This window comes from Dunckerocampus dactyliophorus, chromosome 16 (genome assembly GCF_027744805.1).
Source record: "Dunckerocampus dactyliophorus isolate RoL2022-P2 chromosome 16, RoL_Ddac_1.1, whole genome shotgun sequence".
NCBI lineage: Eukaryota > Metazoa > Chordata > Actinopteri > Syngnathiformes > Syngnathidae > Dunckerocampus > Dunckerocampus dactyliophorus.
The window spans coordinates 11,989,322-12,009,755 of NC_072834.1; the positions used below are offsets into that span (position 1 = coordinate 11,989,322).

The 20,434-nt window shown below is 42.0% G+C and overlaps 1 protein-coding gene across 1 annotated transcript in view; it reads right to left on the reverse strand.

Annotated features, from left to right (window-relative positions):
* LOC129169576 (cell adhesion molecule DSCAML1-like) overlaps positions 1 to 20,434 on the reverse strand; it is a 69,207-nt gene that overhangs the window by 25,728 nt on the left and 23,045 nt on the right. Inside the window, exons 4-5 of the mRNA XM_054756119.1 lie at positions 2,968 to 3,114; positions 1,358 to 1,636 (exon numbers count right to left, since the gene is read on the reverse strand). Of these exons, the coding sequence (XP_054612094.1) occupies positions 1,358 to 1,636; positions 2,968 to 3,114 (426 nt within the window). The remainder of the gene's footprint in view (positions 1 to 1,357; positions 1,637 to 2,967; positions 3,115 to 20,434) is intronic.

The following is a 20,434-nucleotide window of genomic DNA, read 5'->3' on the forward strand; positions in this document are numbered from 1 at the left end:
ACTGGTCACAAGGTGTCAGTAATGTTACTGTCAGGTTTGGTGATACACACAAGCACCGGACTGGATTGCCGGAAAAATCAGGTTTTGAATTATCTCACAACAGGCACAATAATCCCTAATAAAACCACGTGCTACTGTTGCTGATGTAACCCAAGCCAAACTAAAACTCAACTCTGAACCCATGACGCCACTTCTTGTCCGCCCTTCACTCAGCTCTCCTTGACAACACATTTACAGCAACACTCACGAGCTTTATACCGCAAGTCGTATGTGATAAAAATGGCTTATTTACTCTTATTTTCTCTACTATATTGGGTTATACGAGTGCAAAGGTGACTATAGGGGTGTCTGTTCATGTCTAGAGGGCTCTAATAATGTTAAAAAATATATTAAGAAGATCATAAACAGGTTTTCTATGCTCTAACTACAAAAACATTCCATTTATAAATAAGGAATCCTGCTTCTCGGAAATTCAGTCATCACTGTTCGAAGAATTACTGTATCCCGGAATTATTCTTTACTGTAAAGTGACATCAATGTTCTTGTTGCCAAGTGACTGTGTAGTGATACCAAGTGTCACACAGATTTATGAGTACAGTGTACATTTCAATTCATAGAGGAGGGGGGAAAAAAATCAAGTGAGAGCACAATCAGCGGCGGCGACTCAATCAGTTGGACGCACTCATTTAAAAAAGCAGCTGGAAATATCTCTTCACATCTATGTCCGCTTGTGCGTGTGTGCATGCGCGCGTGTGTGTGTGTGTGTGTGTGTGTGTAAATGTCAGCGAGCAATAAGGCAGCTGGTGGTGTGTGCTGGGGGGCATCCCTGTGCCTTCCAAGCACCCCCCCATCCTGTCAAAGTCACAGAGTGTGCTGCCATGATGTGCCCACTGGCAAAGCTGACCTCTCTCGTCTCTCTTCGTCTTGTCTTTGTTGCGTTGTATGCATATACACTTTGACCTTAATGTCCCCCACACTATTATTATCTTGTTACGTTGTTAATAATGTCATTCTGGTCTGGTCTTGGCGGGACGTCTGCTCATCCTGTCTTTGACCCCTGGTTTCTGGTCTCTACCTCCATCTTCTTCAGACTCCTCCTCAATGATGCTAAGTGGTGCTGGCAGCTGTGTTATGGCTTAAGTCTCAGTGAATTACAGCCCTGTCGCCCATTTTGAGAGCTGACATGTTGGGGCATCATATACTGTAGCGCTCACACATTTGGTAGACACACTCATGCGTGTGTGTGAAACCAATAGTAGAGGAGTGTGTGGATGTGTTTGTCTGCCAGACAGAAGGGAGATCGTTGTAGTCTCCCAGTGTGTGTGTGTGTGTGTGTGTGTGTGTAGTGCTCACACACCTATTATGTGAAGCTGTCCAGACACTTCCTTTGAGCCAAAGCTGTTGGTGACTTCACATGCGTAATTGCCACTGTCTTCCTGTCGCAGGTCACTGATGGTCAGCCCCGTCAAACGCCGTGTCCAGCGGGTGTCCGAGGGCAGTGGGCGGCCATCTTTCAGCCAGCGCACAGTGGGGCTGGGATAACCTCCTGCTATGCAGGGAAGCTCGATACTATAGCCTGCATACACCTCCCCTCCTTGGAAACTGTCCAGGATGGTGGGTGAGGACTCATTGGGGTCTAGAATATGAAAGAAATATCGACTTAAACAACAAATGCAGAGTTGTAGACAAGCACAATGTACAGTATCACCATGGGCACCCTTGTTTGATAGTGTATGTAGTATGTACAAAAGATGTCCAATGAAACAATCAGGTTCCATGAATATGTTTAGTGATAGACAATAAATCTATGAAAATAACTTCAAGTTAGAATAGTGGTATGTGCACCTAGAGCAGGGGTGGGCAAACTACGGCTCGGGGGCCACAGCGGGCCCATATGCTTCCAAAGTATATAACAAAGTTCTAATATACAAGCTGGCAGCATGAGTTGCAAGTAGTCAGAGTCTATCTGAGGCAACCTTTTGATGGTTTATGTAGGTTTTCACATGCAGCTATCCAGACAACTACCTCAGCCACGATGACAAACGCAAACACAAGTCAACACACGCTGTATGTGACACACAGCTTAACCTACACACTGCACTGTCTGGGAAGTAAAAAAGGAGGGACATTCACATAGTCTTTAACTCATTTAATCCAAAAGATGTACTTATAGTACGTCTTTTACGTTTTTTTTGCACAAGAGACAAAAAGAGGTGATGACGCAAGTGCACAATAAAAGGGGTCACAAGGTGGCAGACGTGCATTTGATAAGAGCTCGGCATGGATCTTTTGCATGTATTAATGTGCTTGGCAGCAAGGAGGAAGTGAGATAGAGTGTAGTGTGCAGAAGGTTACAATTGTAGGAAAATTTTAACTGTGCATGTGCGCATGCGTGCGCACACCTTTTAACGGAAAAAGGTAGAAACAAACTTTTTTGTTCTGATGAAAGACGAGAGTCTACTCTTTCTGTTGGTAGGTTAGATGTTTATATCATCTTTATAAATCCTACCCTGCGGAAATTCACGGGTCTGGAACCAATTAACCGCGATAAACGAGGGATTGCTGTGCTTGTAAAAAGTGCACAAAAGCGCTTTTTAGAGAGACACACACTGTTGGAGACAGGCGTGCACATCTCATTAGCATTAAAGCTACAGATGCGTAAAATGGCGTGTTTGCAGTTGTGTTGAGCTTACTAAAAGCACAACTAAATTCCAGCATCAAGGATAGATTTTGGGCAACACACTTTGAATATACTATTGTAGGACATCTGAGAAAAAATTCTAGAAAACTAGTATAAATACGGGACCTTTACTCCTAATTAAAGAAGCAATACCATTTTAGGTGCACGGTCGCCTGGGTTCTGCACCACAAAAATATGCAGCAAATGATGATGAACCCCGTGAGTCTAGTGAGTCAATGAATCCCTACATAGATTATGCAAAAGAAAACAGACAGCACAAGTCTTACCCATTACAGAGAGCCTGGCTCCATTGCTTTGGCGCGTCTCCCCGCTGTATTTATGCTTGGTAATGCATCGGTATGTGGAGAGGGCATCCTCCTTCTGAACATCTGAGATGTAAAGAGCCCCGAAGGAGGTCAGCAAGAACCTGTTACCTAGAAAAACATAAAATAAAAAAAATTACATCCTGGGAAAGGAGGGACAGAAAGCTTGGCTTAAAAACATAACTGTGCCATTACATACAATTGTGGTGTTCAAAACTGGCACCTTTGAGAGGTGTTGAGCCCACAGCTGTCACTTACACCACTCAACAGATAAAGAGGATAGGATAGAATGGCATGAGCATTAGGATTGAAGTACAGGTGGTCATCGGTTTATGGTGTTCCATGTTACAGCGTTTCATGGTTACAAATGTGCTCTTGTAAACTAATAAAAAAACGTAATAGTGGCCCGTAAAAACAAGAAAACTAGTTACAGCGGAAAAATACACTACAGTATGTGTGGCTCATGCGCAGCCCGCACTGCTCTCAACCATCATTAAGGATAAAGATCATATTGCAAACTCTACCAGATCTTTGTCAGGAGGTGGTCAATCAACAATGTATTTTTATCTCAAAAACAAAACCGGTTACCATGCAACCATGCCAAAACAACATCAGCAAACTCAACTGTTCTCTTTGCACGCAGCTGCCCTCACAACACAGTCAGGACTCTCGTAAATCGCAAAAGCCTTTAACACTACTGTACACATAATCGCCGGGTCACAACAGTATCCTTGAGCATGTTAAAGCATCTGCTCCCATGAAAGAGACCACAGTACCTAACCAGTAGTGGTTTTTGACTCTCTTTTTGTAGTGTTCCATTTAATTCTCGGATGTAGTGTTTTTATTACTGTATTTTATCTCCATGCATTCTGTGTACAGCGTGAGTGACTTAAGTGTTAATTTAGGTATGAGTTTTTCCAATGTGTCGTAGAAACGGAACCCCAGGACCCCCTGTCGTCAAGGTCCTCCTGTTCATTTGTAACAACATCCCGTTAAGTTTCAACAGATGCTCGTCTATCCTAATGTTGATTATGAGCCTTGTTTTCTACAGGCCAACAACTGCGTAGGCCAACAACTGCGTGGCCCGCGTGTACACCGGGTATTTGTCAGAATTCATGTTTAATCAACAAGTGCCATATTTATGCAGGTCCAATAAAAGGTTGAGCGAGTACGCTGTACTTATTCCATGCACGCTTGCATCCCCTACATAGTGCGAGAGGAGGCACAGGGTGCAATTTCACTGCAGGCTTTGTTTGCCCCCCGCAAAGAAGCCTTGCAGGATAATGAGTACTTTAAGAGCGCTACTCCCACAACACTGACAAGTGGCCTGTCACAACACTCAGAACAACGGCAAGATCAGCAGGATGTGTCAAAACCCCAATTTCTGTCTTTCGCAGCAGACTGAATTTATCCGATCTGCTGATTCAATCACATGATTCCCCCTCCCCGCCGTCTGTCCATCTCCAATGAATGGCTTGTGCATAGAATCAATCTATTTTATAGTCAACTCTCATTAGTCAACTCTCGCCAGTCATCTCGGCTGTCTCGGCTCACGTCTCTCGCAGCGCAGCCTCCTCCTTGCAGTCTCCAAGCAGAGTGGCAGACAGAGTAAAATATTAATTACTAAATCACTGCGCTCCCTCAGCTTTTATTCCTGCTTACTTGACAAGCTAAGGAGAAATAGAGCCAATGTATGTTAAAAACTGCACACGCACACACACACACACACAGTGCCCTCCAAAAGTACTGGAACAGTGAGGTCAATTTCTTTCTATTTTTGCTGTAGACTGAAAACATTTGGGACCTAGAAGATCACAACCTCAAAGATGGCACCTTTACAGAACACACCCATTGTTCATGTGAGCAAAAGTATTGGAACGTGTGACTGACAGGTGTGTTTTGTTGCCCAGGTGTGTCCTATTGCATTGCTTCGTAGCACCGAATGTCGATGCTCATTTTCAAAATGGGTAGGATACATTTTGCCTGTGTAGACTACATTTAGAGGTGAAAGCAATATGAAAACCAGAGAGCTGTCCGTGGGTGAAAAACAAGCAATTATCAATCACGGCCAGTACAACCATGGAATGCCCTGAACAAGAAAGAAACCACTGGTGTCCTAAGTAACAGATGCCGAACAGGCAGACCGAGGAAAACATCAGAAGTGATGACAGAAACATGGTGAGAGCTGTAAAGAAAGACCCTAAAACAACTGTTGCAACCTGCAGAGAGCAGGAGTGAAGGTATCACTGTCTACTGTTCATTAAAGACTAACAAAAGTACAATGGCTACACCAGAAGATGCAAACCACTCATTAGCAAGAAGAAGAAGAAAGTCCGTCTGGAATTTTTTGAGACAAAAGTTGTATGGACTGATCAATTTTGAGGCTCATCTCTGTGCTTTTTGGTAAATTTTACATTGCGCTGTTAGGCATATGCATTAGGAATGCGTGCCAAATGTCTTCTTTCAGTGAATTTTACTAACAAAAATGTTCTTGGTATTGCAACCTTCAGAGGACAATAGCCATCAGGACTGTTGTGTTTTTCATAACAGAGAATTAAGACGCCAACATGGCAGAAATGACAGCACATGTGCACCTATATAAAACTATACATGACTTTTAAGGCTTATTTTGGTTTACTGCACGTGTTTTTATTCAACATAAATGGCTCTTTAAAGAGCCCATTAATGCAGAAAGAGACTGTGTTGTCTCCAGGAGAGCTGACATTGTTGAAATTTGGCAGGAGGTCCATTCGAGCTTTATTAAAACCCATTAGTGGCAAAAGAAAGCATTTTTAGAGGGGAAATGTTGGAATATGTAATCATTTACAAGCACAGTGCATTTAATGGCAATGAAATGTTATTTTCTGTTTTTCATCACAAATAATGCACTTGAAAACTTTAGTTCTACAGACTATATTGTTGACTGAGACTAGGGGATTTCCGACCAGTATTAATAGCCGATTTTGGCATAAAAATGCGATAACAGTTCCTATCAATATCGTTTTTTTTCCTGCCAATAAAGATGTCTTCGCCCGACTGAAAACGTCATGCTCCACTTGGCAAAAAGCTTGCTAGCTCAGCATGTCTCGCAGTCTGGAATTATTCCCAAATTTGGCCTTTGGATTGAATGTATGCAATTTATGCAATGATTATAAAGTACTGTGAGGGGTGAGTAAGGAGTCTTCCTTTAATTCAATTTTAAAAACCTTTAAAAATAAAATTCATTATTAATGAGATATATTATTCTATATGACACTAATCTGCTTTGGCACTCATACCACAAAGCTTATATAGCTTTTAATACAGTACAGTATATTGATCTTTAATGTACCAAATGTAGGGCCCTCCTTCCCTTCAATTTTTTTCTATGCTATGTAGATAATAAATTTTTTTAATTTGAGATTTTTTTTTTTTTTAGCATTACCTACCAGCAGATTGGAGGGTTGTTTTTTTTTTTTAAATTAAAAACAACATTTAAACGCAAAACTAAGCAGTTGTATGTTTCGCATGTTCTTCCCTTACCGTACCAAAAATGAACCATGAAAATTGAGGTACGTACCGAACCGCGATTATGGCGTACCGTTATACCCCTACCGCTGTACTACAATATAAAAAGGTACAACCAACGTGACAACATGACCGTGACCGCACACACAAATGATAATAGTAACAGGGTAAATGAAGGTGAGAGATGAAAATTATGAATGTGTGAGAGAAAAATGAAAAAAAATAAAAGTACAGTGTCTATAAATAGGATGCACACAGTAGCCTAGTACTGCTGCATGTGAGCACGAACGAGAGCTAGCAGCAGCCACATTTTTCCACATGCAAATGAAGGCGTCGGCGCAAAGATAACGAGGCCCATATTTCCACCTCCTCAGTGAGCCCATTATTTATTGATGTTCTGCATCTTTCCCCCACTCCATCTCCCTCCTTCCTTCACACGTTCTTCATCCTGTCCCTGTTGCTAGGGTCTTCTCACTGCCATCCATGTGATTTAAGCAATTATTAAAGCACAAGGTTCTCCGTCATCACAGATAAATCCGTGAAACTGTTAGTTGTGTAGCTGCAAAATCATACTGGTAAAGGCGTGAGGGAAGTTTAGTGGAAAAAACAAAAAAAACAATCATTATGTGGTTGCTAAATACAGCTCTTCAATCAAACAAACATGCAGGCGTCGTTTTGTTTTGTGTTTTTTTTTTTTTTTTTTTTTTCCCCCTGTCCTGTCCAGCCTTTAAAGCAGATAGAATTGTATACCTAAATGCCGTCAAGTGCTCAACAGATTTACTCTGCCAGAGAGAAGTGTGATATACACTTCCCCTGTCATACAAAATTTATTCGACCTTGATGCTTGTTATAAAGCAAATTTGGAGCGCCCGGACCGGAGCAGGAGGGGACAGAGAAGAAGAGAAAAGGAAACGGGGGGGGGGGGCGAGAGGGGACAAAAACAAAAAAAAGAGAGACAAGAGACAAGGACAACAGCAGCAACAACAACAATTGTGACAGAACAACAGAAACATACCGAACGACATCAGCAAATAAATGTCCGTGACAACTATAAAGACGAACAAGGATAAAGGACAAATCAATATCAACAACCACAATGACAAAGCTGTCAATGACAATCAGACATAATAGCAGTCATGAAATGATGACCTATGACAGTGATCACAATGACAATACTGCATTGAAACAGTCGCACACAATAGCAGTCATGAAATGATGAATTATGATAGTGATCACCATGATAATACTGCATTGAAACAGTCACACATAACTGTAGTAATGAAATGATTATCCATGATAGTGAATAGAATCAAAGTTACTGTAATGCACATCATTGTAAAAAAAAAAAAAAACATATACACACATATATACATACATACACATACATAAATACATATACATATATATATATATATATATATATATATATATATATATATATATATATATATATATACACATATATACCGCACATACACACATATATATATATAGTCATACTGCTGAAATCACCGTCGCTGTAATAAAACCAACAACATAATAACACCCTGGATAACTCAGTGAGTAATGTGGGGAAGTACGTATGTACTGTGAGTGTGCATATGTACAGGTATCTCTGTATGTAAGGAAGACTTCATATATATATATAAAGGTGCAGGAATGTGTGGGCGTGTGATTGTCACTGAGAGTGCATGAAAGGAAAGGGGCCGCCTTCCACCTCCCAGAGAGCCCCGCCCCAAATAGCAAGGCCGGGCCCCGGCCGCCAGAAGGCCACCAGGCCCATAGGGGCAGGCAGCACAAAGATCAGTGCCCCAAGAGCCAGCCCAGAGAGCCCCCCCCCCCGGGAAGACCAGTAAGGGGCCGAAGAGAGGTAATCCCAGCCAAGGACAGGGCGCCAGCGGGCCGGAGGACTGCCAACCCCCGAGACCAGCGAGAGATCACACCCCACAAAGGCAGACGGGTACCAGGGGCCACAAACCGGCAGGCCCAGAGACGCCTCCACAGCCGGAAAGAAGCCCGCCCGCGCCGGAAGCGCCAATTCCCCCCCACCGCCACCCCCACCCCCAGGGAGCGGAGCCCGGCCCGCCCCGGGCCAACCCCCGCCCGACCCCCGACACAGGGCCGCCCCGCCAAGGGATGCAGGAGGCACACCCTCCACCCACCCGGCGGAGGCACGGGCGGCAGAGATGTATCGCCCAGCACCTGACCCCACGGAGCAAACCCCTGTATGCCCCCCCCCCCCCAAATAAATAACTAAAATAAATAAATAAATAAAAATACACACACGCACGCACATACACACTCCTACGCACCCACACACACGCACATAAACACTCCTACGCACAAACACACCCCTATGCGCACGCTCATACACACTGTTTTTTTTTTTTTTTTAGGTCTGAAGCTCTGCTAGTTTAGCCCTTTTAGCCCCACAATTTTAGACCTTCACGTCTAAACTATAAACTCTTTTTCAATGTAAGGACAATTACCAGCAGCATACAGTAGTTATTAGCAGATTCGTATTTACACTGACAGCGAACTTTGACTGAACAATATAAGAAGCTATTTCAAGCTACTCCATACTTGGACAAGTGCACTCCAACAAACACGACATGTTTCGAGCTTCAATGGCATTAAAAAACTTCATTGCCAAAATCTGGACATGAAGATGTAGGGTTTGTACAGCCAAAGCTGGGTTTGACTTGCCCAGTTTTTGTATGATTCGGTTTTTGGTTGAAGTTTTCTCCAAACTTTTTCCTTCCTCTTTTTTTGGTTGTTGTACAAATATGGCACGTTTTTTTAGCCTTTGGCACGTTGAAACTCAGTTTTCCAGTAAGAGTTTATATACGTAATATGTTTTATAGAAAGAGTTTGATCATTTTGACTTGTAACTTACATGCTGAAAGAGTGCGTGCACCCCTGATATACATAAATACGTACTCATATTTTTAAATTAGTACTATATATATATATATATAGCATTCAAAAGACTATTCAAAGACGCTGTTAATGAGGTGTACTAGTCTACACTGGTCACTAGGTGTCAGTAATGTTACTGTAATGTTCGGTGAAAGACAGACGCGCCAGACTTGATTGCCGGAACAACAGGCTTTTATTACAGGTTTAAATTATCTCTCAACAGGCACAATAATCCCTAATAAAAATACAGGTTACTTTTAAGGCCATAACCCACGTCAAGCTAAAACTCAACTCTGAACACCCAACCTCACTTCCTGTCCACCTGCCAATTAGCTCCCCTAGAAAACACATTTATTGCAACACACATGACCAAGAGCTTTATTTATGTCTTAAATGGCTTATTTACTCTTATGTCTATTATATTGAGTAATATGAGTGTAAAGGTAACTATAGAGGTGCTATTTCATGTCTAGAGGGCTCTAATGATGTTAAAAAATACATAATAAAAATAAAATACTACAACCCCCCCCCCAAAAAACATTCTACATCCATAGTTGAGGCCCTAGGAATTTCATCCGTCTAAGAACACTTAAGGGGTTATTTTTCTTACTTGACATCTGTATATTTTTATGCCACAATTGAATGGAAATGAAACAGGAAGCGCTCCTCACTGTCCATTTGAGAGACATCAATATGAAATACCTAACTTCTTACCCGAGGTGTGACAGTTGCTGCATTATTAATCACAAGTATGCATTTGCGAAAACACTTTTGTGGAGTATTGAAAGAAAACAGGCATAATAACAGCAACAGCGTAACTGGATAACAATAAAACAGTTCTAAAACGCAATCTTTTCAGTTTGACGTTGGGAAAGTAGAGTGGAATTTGAAAGAAGGTGAGAAGATAGAGGGGGGAAGAATGGATGAAATACGTGAGACTGTCTTGGAAAGGAGAAAAAAATTGCGTATTATGTTGGTATTCTCTGTGGTACTGGTATAAGCACAGCGCAATACATGCATGCATGCACGCACACACACACACACACACACACACACACACACACACACACACACACAACACACACAGCCATCAACAACCAGGCTTAAAATAGGACAACTCTTGTTTCTCCGTAGGAACAAAACATAAAGCATGTTGTAAATTTAGCACAATGGCGTGAGTTGTGGAAGTTGTAGCGAAAGCAGCAACAATGGACGGCAAAACATGATTGAGAGGAAGAAAAAAGGAAGGAGAAGAACAGCAAAGGCAAAGAACTGGAAACGGCAGAATAGGTAACGGCTAAGGATACGTACCAAAAATCGTACCAAAAAGAAGCTATCAGCGCCTCATTTCGGTGCTAAATTAATGCAGACTCAGCCACCTTTAACAAGTGCTTGAAGGTGCTATTGTGCAAGTATCATCTATAGTAAGTCATATGTGTCAAACCCGGGCAGCAATTTCGTTTGGAAGACAGCACTGAGTTCGCCCGCATCACTGACTCCAACAATCAAAGCAATTGCAACTATCAGTGTAATGTAGACATTTTTACAGGTTCAACTATAGTCGTCCCTGTTTATCGCTGTTAATTGGTTCCAGACCCTACCGCAATAAATGAATTTCCATGATACAACATTCAATGTTAATAAATTGAATAGTTTCGTAGTTAGAGCATAGAAAACCTGTTTATGACTTTATAAATATGTTTTTTTTTTAACATTCCTAGAGCCCTTGTAGACATGAAATAACACGCCTATAGTCGCCTTTACACTCCTATTATTCATTGTTTGCATCACATTGTGCGACTCATGCTGCAGGGACTCGAGACGACCACAAGCTAGTAAGCTATCGAGCTACGAAGCTCACAAGGTTACCAGTTAGCCTCAAATTTATTTCTTCGAAACTTAAAAAGCCAACAACTTACCACTTTCACACGGAATGGGAGGATAACTTTTTTTTCCACTCTATCATGTCGGACATGCCATTGCTGCCATGACTTCATGCAGTGTTAAGGTAAGGTAATGTCTCATCTAATCCAATCACAATATTGCGAGGGATGACTGTGATCCTCTTGTGTTGAAAGAACAAATGTGGCGACATTTATATATATATATATATAGCACAACCATTCTTACTTATGGTGCCAGATTCAGACCAAAAGTAACACTAATTTAACTGTGCACGACTAGAAATGACACCACTTTGTATAAAATAGCACCTTCAAAAGGAATAAGGTATTCAAGTGATCACTTTAACTACAGCAAAGCATGCTGGGAAACGCATACTGCGCCCATTCCACAGTTGCAAACTCGTCTGGGTTACACATCAAGCGGATTGTGATGTGTTTGTGTTATACAGCCGTCCTTTTATCGCGGTTAAGTGGTTCCAGACTTGACCGCGATAAGTGAATTTCCGAGAGGTATTTATTCAATATTAATGGAATATTTTCGTAGTGAGACAATAGAAAACCTTTTTATGACCTTCTAAATGCAGTTTTTACCATCATTAGAGCCCTGTAGACATGAAATAACATCCCTATAGTCGCCTTTACACTTGTATTACCCAATATAGTAGACATCATAGAAAATAAGCCATCTTAGACATAAATAATAGAAATACTCACACCTTAGCACTGACAGCTCCTGTGGTGGCTATTGCATCATCAATGTAACGTTATTGACATCTAGAGACCAGTGACGAATACTACTCTACTGCGGCTGTGGAGGGACTCACGATGCAACGCAATCGCTTTATTAACAAGCAGAGAACACATGTGAAGTGAACATTCACACAGCCACTCTCTAGACTGCTAACCTGCTGCTAACACTCCGCTACAGCCATCTCTAGCAAGCTGACGTCGCACACGTCACTTCCCAGGCCCCGCCTCTTAAAGGCTCACACAACAAGTCAAAGACACTGTATACTGTAACTCTTTGTATCAGGTCTTCTGAATGTTTTATATTTGAATTTTTGTCAATTTTACCATTTTGATGCTTGAAAATGCTTAACTTATGCCAGGAAGGCATACAATTTGCTTGTTTTACTAATAATAGGCTGTACTCAACCATGAAACAGCGATCATTTATTAATTGATTTGTGAAAAACTGCAATGTATCAAGGGACGACTGTACTGTATTGTAAATCACCCCGCACAAAGTATCAGTATCCAATCAGTATCACTGATATAAGCCTGAATTTTACTTGTATCGTATGGGAAACAAAATCACTAGCTCTTAATTTGTAATGTGTTGCACCAGGAAGTGGCGTAACACTTGTGGCGCCCGAATAACGAGGTCTGTAATGATAAATAAACATGGCCTCAGGCTACATGCTGATGTTGTGCGTTTGCTACGTTTCAACGGTCATTTATACGCTGGCGCTAACCTGCTCCCATGTAAGTTACGTTTGTGCAATGCAAGATCAGAATCACTAACCGCCAGTACCACCCACTGACCAATAAGAGATCACCATTTAGCTCTCCCTGGGGTAATGACGTCATGGTTGACATTGACAATCTCGTGGATATCCACTGCGTCCATTGGGCGCAGATAGTAAGAGTTAAAAGGCAGGATTTGAAGAGATAGGGCAAATCCCTTTTGATTTTCTCCATGATATTCGTAAGGAAAGCTCGAGATTGTTGTTGGAGGGATTGGTTTATCTCTGCCCGCTTCTGCGCTGGCATGTTTACAATGAGACACGGTGAAACAGTGCTCTTACAGTGCCCATAAAAAGGAAAGACAATAGCTTCAATTTTCAAGTATTTTGTTTCACGTATATATCCATTATCTGTTCTGTTGCTGCTGTAAATAAAAGTTCAATTAATCAACAGTCATTATTGCTGTCATGACAGCTCCTAAGCCAGAGTGGAATTCAGTGTCTCCTTTTTCATTACTTTTTTTTTACTATTTTAATTTCTGTTAGCAACATCAATGTCATTTAAGTGTATTTTAATACAATGACGTAAAACGACACGCTTAAAGAATCAGACTCATACTCATGACTTACCGCTTTGAATATTATTTTTCTATTTCATTTTTATTTGTTCACACGTTCACCTGACAGCACCCGGGTTGCAACCGAAAGCGGAATTCAAAACAAGCAGGTCCCTTTTTTTTTTTTTTTTGCACATGCTCTGTGTTGCTGCTGGTTTTGCTGTGATAATTATGACAATTTGTTGTGGATTTCATTTCAAATTCATTGATTAATCACCATTGGCTAATATGTCTGAACTATGCCTATTTTTACTGTATTTTATGAACAGAAAGATAAATGACAGGACGGGATTATACGGTATCTGTACAGTATGTATTAACAGCTCCCTATCAACTTAAAATTTAAATCAAGCCAAAAGATAGCACAAATGGCTGAAAATCTATTTGCCTCCACTAGTCTCTTTAATAATAGCAGAACAACCCGAAGTCAGCTGGGATAGGCTCCAGCATACCCCCGCGACCCTAATGAGGAGAAGCGGCATAAAAAATGGATGGATGGATGGATCACACTTAACTGTTATGAGCAATGAGGGGTTGTGTTCAAAGGTGCCACATAATAGTTTATAGATAGTATAATAGAATAGTTTAATGATTATTTAGTGTTACATCAAGCCTGAGTTACTTTGGGTGTCAGTGATAAGAATATCCACTTATTGTTTTTCTGTTCATTTAGACCACAGATACACGCATAATAAAGATTTAAATTGTTGTGATGTTCGTAGTTTGGTGTGACAGTGAATGCACTTGCAGTAGTGTGGTGAGAATGACGACGTTTTGTTCCGAGGACGGACAGAGAGATGTGTTAGAGAGTTGGAGATGTATACAGTAAATTCTGGACTATTGAGCGCACCTGAATATCAACTGCAGCCACCAAATGTAAAGAAAAAATGTTGTACATATGTAAATTTTGTACATATATAGGCTGCACTTGTCTATAAGCTGAAGGTGTCCATGTTGTAACATGGGATATTTACAATGAAAAACACACTATAAACCTTGCAATCCTACCTACACTCTGTGCTCCCAGCGTCACTCGTTAGCTCAGATGAATGAGATGTTTTTTGGGTTTTTTTTTTTGCAACAGCTGCCACAGCGCAAGCAGTCCAAGCAAAAGCTGTAGTCAAATTTACTTAAGATTTGTCCGATCAAAACACTATCACTGCATAAGATGTCAAAATTTGATATTAGCATCCACTTCATTAGTCCAAATGACTACTTCCTGAATCTGCGCGCCAAGCATTATGGAAACATCAGTTCGTTTAGCTATAAATTAGACGCATTATTGTTTAAGCCGTAGTGTTGAAAACGTGAAAAAGTAGCGGCTTCAAGTCCAGAGTTTACAAAATATGGTGTTGCGATTGCACTGCTGTTGATGTGTTCAGGTCAGAATAAAGTTACAAAAGAGCGTCAGGCGCTACACTGTGTCTGCAGTCATAACAGAGAGGTTTGGCTTGCCATGATGCGCATGTGTTAAAAGATTTTACATAATTAAATAATTCTGTTACCGCCTTTAACGTTATTTCTGACAACCTTAATTTAAATGACTATTCTGTTCAACTTACATGTCACAAAATTCAATAAAAATAAAAAAGCATTGCTTTTGGACAAAATGTGGATGTTTTCCGTTTATAAATGACAAGTTTGTGCAGTGTTGAAGCACCGGCACCGTTTCAAAAGTACCGACTTGGCAGCAGCATCATATAATATGTAAACAAAACTCTTATAACAGCCCATGTCTGTGTGCTCTCATCCTTACGCAAAAAAAAGGGGTGTTGCATCTGTATTTAAAGTGTACACCTACTTCACCCTAACATTGCTCCCTCTCTCTACTGCGGGTAGATTAGAAGCACAAGTAGAAGCAGGTGTCAGGCTATTAAATATATACACTTTTCTGGCTTTTATTCTGCTTCACACTTACTAAACATCCATGAATGCCGTCCTCTTAACTCCTTCAATTCACATTCAAAGCAGGTTTTATTGGCCCAACTGATGTATAACAAGTCATCGTGCATTGGGAGCCCACCCCGCTGCAGCTCCTCCATAAAAGAGACTTTGTTCAGGCGACCGAACTGCTCAGACGGGGCAGAAGTCACGCTGCCAGTTAAGACCACGCTGCATGAGCAATATCGGCCTTTTCGCTCTCGCTTCCTTTCTCTTCATTTTCTGGTAGATGCGGGAGACTGGATGGGGGGAAAGAGGCAGCGGCCGCGATGTCATGTTTTCATTAAAAAGCTACGCTTCGCTGTCTAATCCAAACTGCTGCGCCCTTTCCCGAGCAATTCTGACTGCTTACGTCGTCTTTCAATCATGTTCGCCCCTTTGCCACTGCTAATGCTGGACAGTCGCGTGGACAGACATGATAAGAGGACACAAAGGTGAAGAAGAATGGAAATTGAGGAGAGGAGGGGCAGAGCAGACAGAATGAAAGTCCAGTTTCCATTGCTCTTCTGCTCCACTGACTGCTCTGTCCCAAATTACCCTGTGTGACTTTAAACAGTAAACACGGGGGGGATGGGATGTTGAACGATGGGTGGGTGGGGAGAACATGTATAGTGCTACAGCGGGGGCCCTCATAAATGTCCTCCTATGCAAAGGATGTAGTTTCCATAGATACAACTTCACAGCGCGGAGCCATGCTCCCCTCTATAAACAAGGCAGACGATGCTGCATAAAACTAAACGGACCATCGCAGAAAGAAGGGAACAGGCCGCAGTAGAAGGATCAGTAGAAAATCTGAGGAAAGGTGCGATGAAGTGGAGGGAGGTGAGGAGAGTGGAGAGAGATGTAGAAATAGGGCTCCATTATTCATGATGTGTGTTTCATGTGCTTGGTGACATCTGGGACAGCAGTGATAATGAGGGTCCCGAGAGACAGAAACCACATACACACATCCCCATGCAACGTGCTTTGGAGAAAGACGCTAATCTACGGACAACTCGCCTCCAGTGACTCTGAATTACACTTTGGAGCATCAATCACTGCAAGGGGTTTGTTCTTCCAAAATGTCATTAAATAATTTTAAAGAACACACACATCCAGTGGATGATCTTTAACCCCCAGCAACTTATTGTGGTTGAGCAGTAGATAAACAACAGAGTTGACGATATGGTGTGTGTGTGTTTGTGTGCGCCGAGGTGCACTCCAGCTTAGCCCGTGGCCTGGGGCCGTAAAGCTGCATTAGTGGCGCTGAGTGAGCTGCCGGGTCTAAACCCCCCACCACCCACCCATTAGAGTGCTGGTGGCAGAGGAGTGTCACTGCCCAGTGCGTAGAAATGGGGCTTAACTGCGGCACCCGCACACACTCTCACATAGATTGGCAATGTTTACCAGCGAGCACAGCTAAAATCCCAGGCAGCAAAGAAAACAAATAATCCAATCTGACATGGACGGGTTAGGTGTGGACGAACATGAGTGCTTTGGGATGAACTCGAATAAAAGACTGTGAGGCACTTTTGTCGGGTCCAGCGTGAGTGACCTCTGACCTCACAAATGTACTTTGGGATTCTTCCATTTTTACTTGTCAGTGTCATGGTCAGGCGTCTCACTACTTCTGTTTATACAGCAATGCTATAAAATGGATTTTTTTCTTTTTACAGTGACACTGTCTCCTGCTTGAGCAAGTTCCACCTCCTAAACTGAGGGGGAACATTTTCCTCAGACAGCCACATACTGAAAAATCAAAGGATGTGGTTCATTTTAATATTTTAGTGAAGGCTAAAAAGATATGCTGAGAATTTATACCATATATACTGTATTTATTTTTTGTTTCTTGTTTAAAAATTGTATTTTTCAGGCCAATAAAAAATAAAGCCTCCGGAAGAATTAAGAGTCATAAATGAACAACATGCCAACGTGACTTTGCCTATGTACACGAATGTCGTGCTGGTTTTTTGCTCTTTTTTACAGCCTTCTATCCAGAATCGGTTCAATAAGGGTCTGCAGTGTTGATGTGGCCTCTGTGTGTTTGGTCAGCAAATAGAGAGACCAATCAATAGGTCTGATTGAGAGGTCATGTAGGAACATGACACATGGAGGACCACCAGGGATTACATTTGATTCTTGATTATGTCTCCTTGTGACCCCCGTACAACCGGTACTTTTCATGAAATAGAAGGTTCATTCAAATCCAAAAATGTTTTGTCTCCTACGGCAGACAGTAATTGAGAACCACTGCACTGGACAATGTGGCGTGTTTATTATTTGCAACAATCACTTGAAACTGATAAAACAAGGTCATACAACTCCCAACATGGAGATAATTTTGAGTCCTCATCTCTGCTGAGATGACATCAAGTTAAACCGAGCAGTAACAAGTAAAGAGCTGTTATTAAAGATTAAGCAGGGATTAAAAGGAAAATGATTGCTGTCTATAAGAGCCAGACAGAAATGGGGCCCAACAAAGACGGAGGCAAAAACCATCACCAAACTTGTTAACAAGTGTTTCCTTAAAGACAATTTCTTGGTAACGCGTGCTGTAATCTCCTGCACTAATCCGTCTTTCACTGGCCTAAACAACACAATGGATGAAAAGCAGGAGAAAAGGGGTAAAACCTCTTTACTTAAATCCTATTTCTTAACCCAATCCAGGCCAGATAACTCCTTCACTTATTTTCACTAAGCCTTGGCACAAGCCTCGTTGCTTTCGCTCGTCTTAAGCAACAGACAAGACTTGGAAAATGAGAAGTGGAACTTAGCCCTAATAAATGCAGTGAGTGGAAATACTGCAGCTCAGGTAAAAATCAGCATTAGTAAGGAGTTTAATTTCATCTGCCTGAAGCTGCATTATAATAAAATTACTCCATAGAGTAAGGGCATGTCGTAAGGTTAAGACTATGCAACCGTAAATGTGCATCAGCCCTAAATGTTACGCTTACAAGGACACCCACCCACTGCATGACTTTTTACCATTACCACATTCCTTCACCACCGTCATATGAGGACATATTGACAAAATGATTCCGGTTCTAAAACGCAATATGATGTACCAGTCCATATGGCTTTTACACAAGTCATCTAGACTTTGTCGTCAACTTTGAACTGAAGATCAGGATCACCAATAAAAAAAAAAGGACTAATCTGACTTCTTAAATCTGAAATAATAATATTAATGAATCATTTCAATATAGTCAGCCAGTGCGGAGTAAGTCTCCAGTAAGTCCGTTGTACAGTCACTAAGCCTGGCTTGAAGGGCGAGGTGGTGGCCAGCTTTGTGTCAGAGTGATGTGCTCGCAGGGACTTTCCCATCTCTCCCTCTTACACTGATTGACACTGATACACTGATGCGCGACAAACATGCTCATACTGCAAGTGTGCTGCTCACTGTGTGTGTCTTTGCAGTGTGTGCTTGATAGAGACACAAAGAGGGGGAAAGCAGAGTGTTCTGTGTTAAGTGCATGTGAGCAGGCGTGTGTCGTAGTGTGTAAATAGTCAATAATAGCGGACACTTGTCAGCCCTTTGCTCCACACACACACACAAAGCCTGTGCTTGGGCCATTGTCGTACTCCGCCTTTCAATGTCCCCCCCCCCATCTCCACCTCGCCCGGCCCAAACTGGCCTCTCAAGCAGAAATAATTATGCCTATTGTGGCTCGTGCACACACACGCGTGCACACGCATACACACTAGTTTGTGCTAATTAACACTCTTCCCTGTGTCTACTCAACCTAACTGAGTAAAAGATGGCTGCCAGCACCCCATCTGTTCCTGCCTTGCCTTCCCTGGGTCTTAGCACACAGAGGCAAATGAGGGACAAAATCCGGAAAGTAATCGCATGCACGCACACATGCGCATGCACGCTCGCACGCACACACGTAGGTGAACAAAATGCAAAGCTGCATATTAAGAGGAACAGTATGGAAGAAACTAATCGATACAATCTCCTCCCTTTATTTTATGAGATGAATATGTTTGCGTGCCTCCATGATATCGGCTGCACAATTACAGCACACACACTCCTGCTGTGTGCCACAAGGGACAGGAGCATTGGAGGGAAGAATGGGAGGGGGCATGTGATATCAGGGGGCAGTTTGGGGTTGTGTCCCATGAGCCTTGCAGACCGCATGTGCTCCCCAACCTCCTGTCACACCACGTCCTGCACCAGGGCGGTCTGAGCAAGATACAGGCCTGCTGCCATAGAACCCAGCGCAGCCTTAATGTACCCCCAGTTAATGTTTAATGACTTCTCCCCCGTTCAAGCAGGTTCATGTCAAATCTGGAAATGGCTTTATTGTGTCCGAATGTGCACGTGGTGGGCTTGAACATTTGTTCTCCCTAGAAGTGAGTGCCTTTGTAAGACCGGTGTTTACATGAGTATGTGGTGTCCCAGACAAGTGTTTCTATTGATGTATTCTTGCTCTGTGCTCGCAAGCACAGATTTACCAACATACAGTACTTGTGTGTGTGTGTGTGTGTGTGTGTGTGTGTGTGTGTGTGTGTGGATGTCCTAACCAGTGATGTGCAGTAAGATTTATGGTAGTAATTTACTTTTGTTAAAAAAAACACTTCTTCGTCCCATTTATTTTTAGTATTTATAAGCTGAAAAATATTTGTGGTCTTACCTTTTCTTTATATATGAAGCACATGAGCCCTATTCTCCAGCAAAAGCGCTGGTACTTGTAAAAATTTGATAACCTTCTGTTTAGTCTGAAAGTCCAGTTTAAGTATGGTTGATCTTGGATTTATAATCCTCCATCTATGCAGTAAGAGTCATTCATTCATTCAGCAGAACATAAAAATATCTTTATTGCATTTGACTTGTTGCTTCATCCAGCTCTAATTTGGGATGTGGTTTGTGTATTCAAATAAATCTAAAAGAGAATACGCCGGTGCTGGCTTTTCCTCTCTATGAAAGGACAGCAGTGACAAGCACCTGCCAACTCAAGTACTACGTGCCTTATTGCACGGGATGTAGAAAGTCATGGTGTATCAGAAATATATTTGCAAACGTAATGGCGACATGCTGACAAACTGTAATCGCCACCCAAACCAGTGCAGTGCACTCAGCTCGCACACTTAAGCT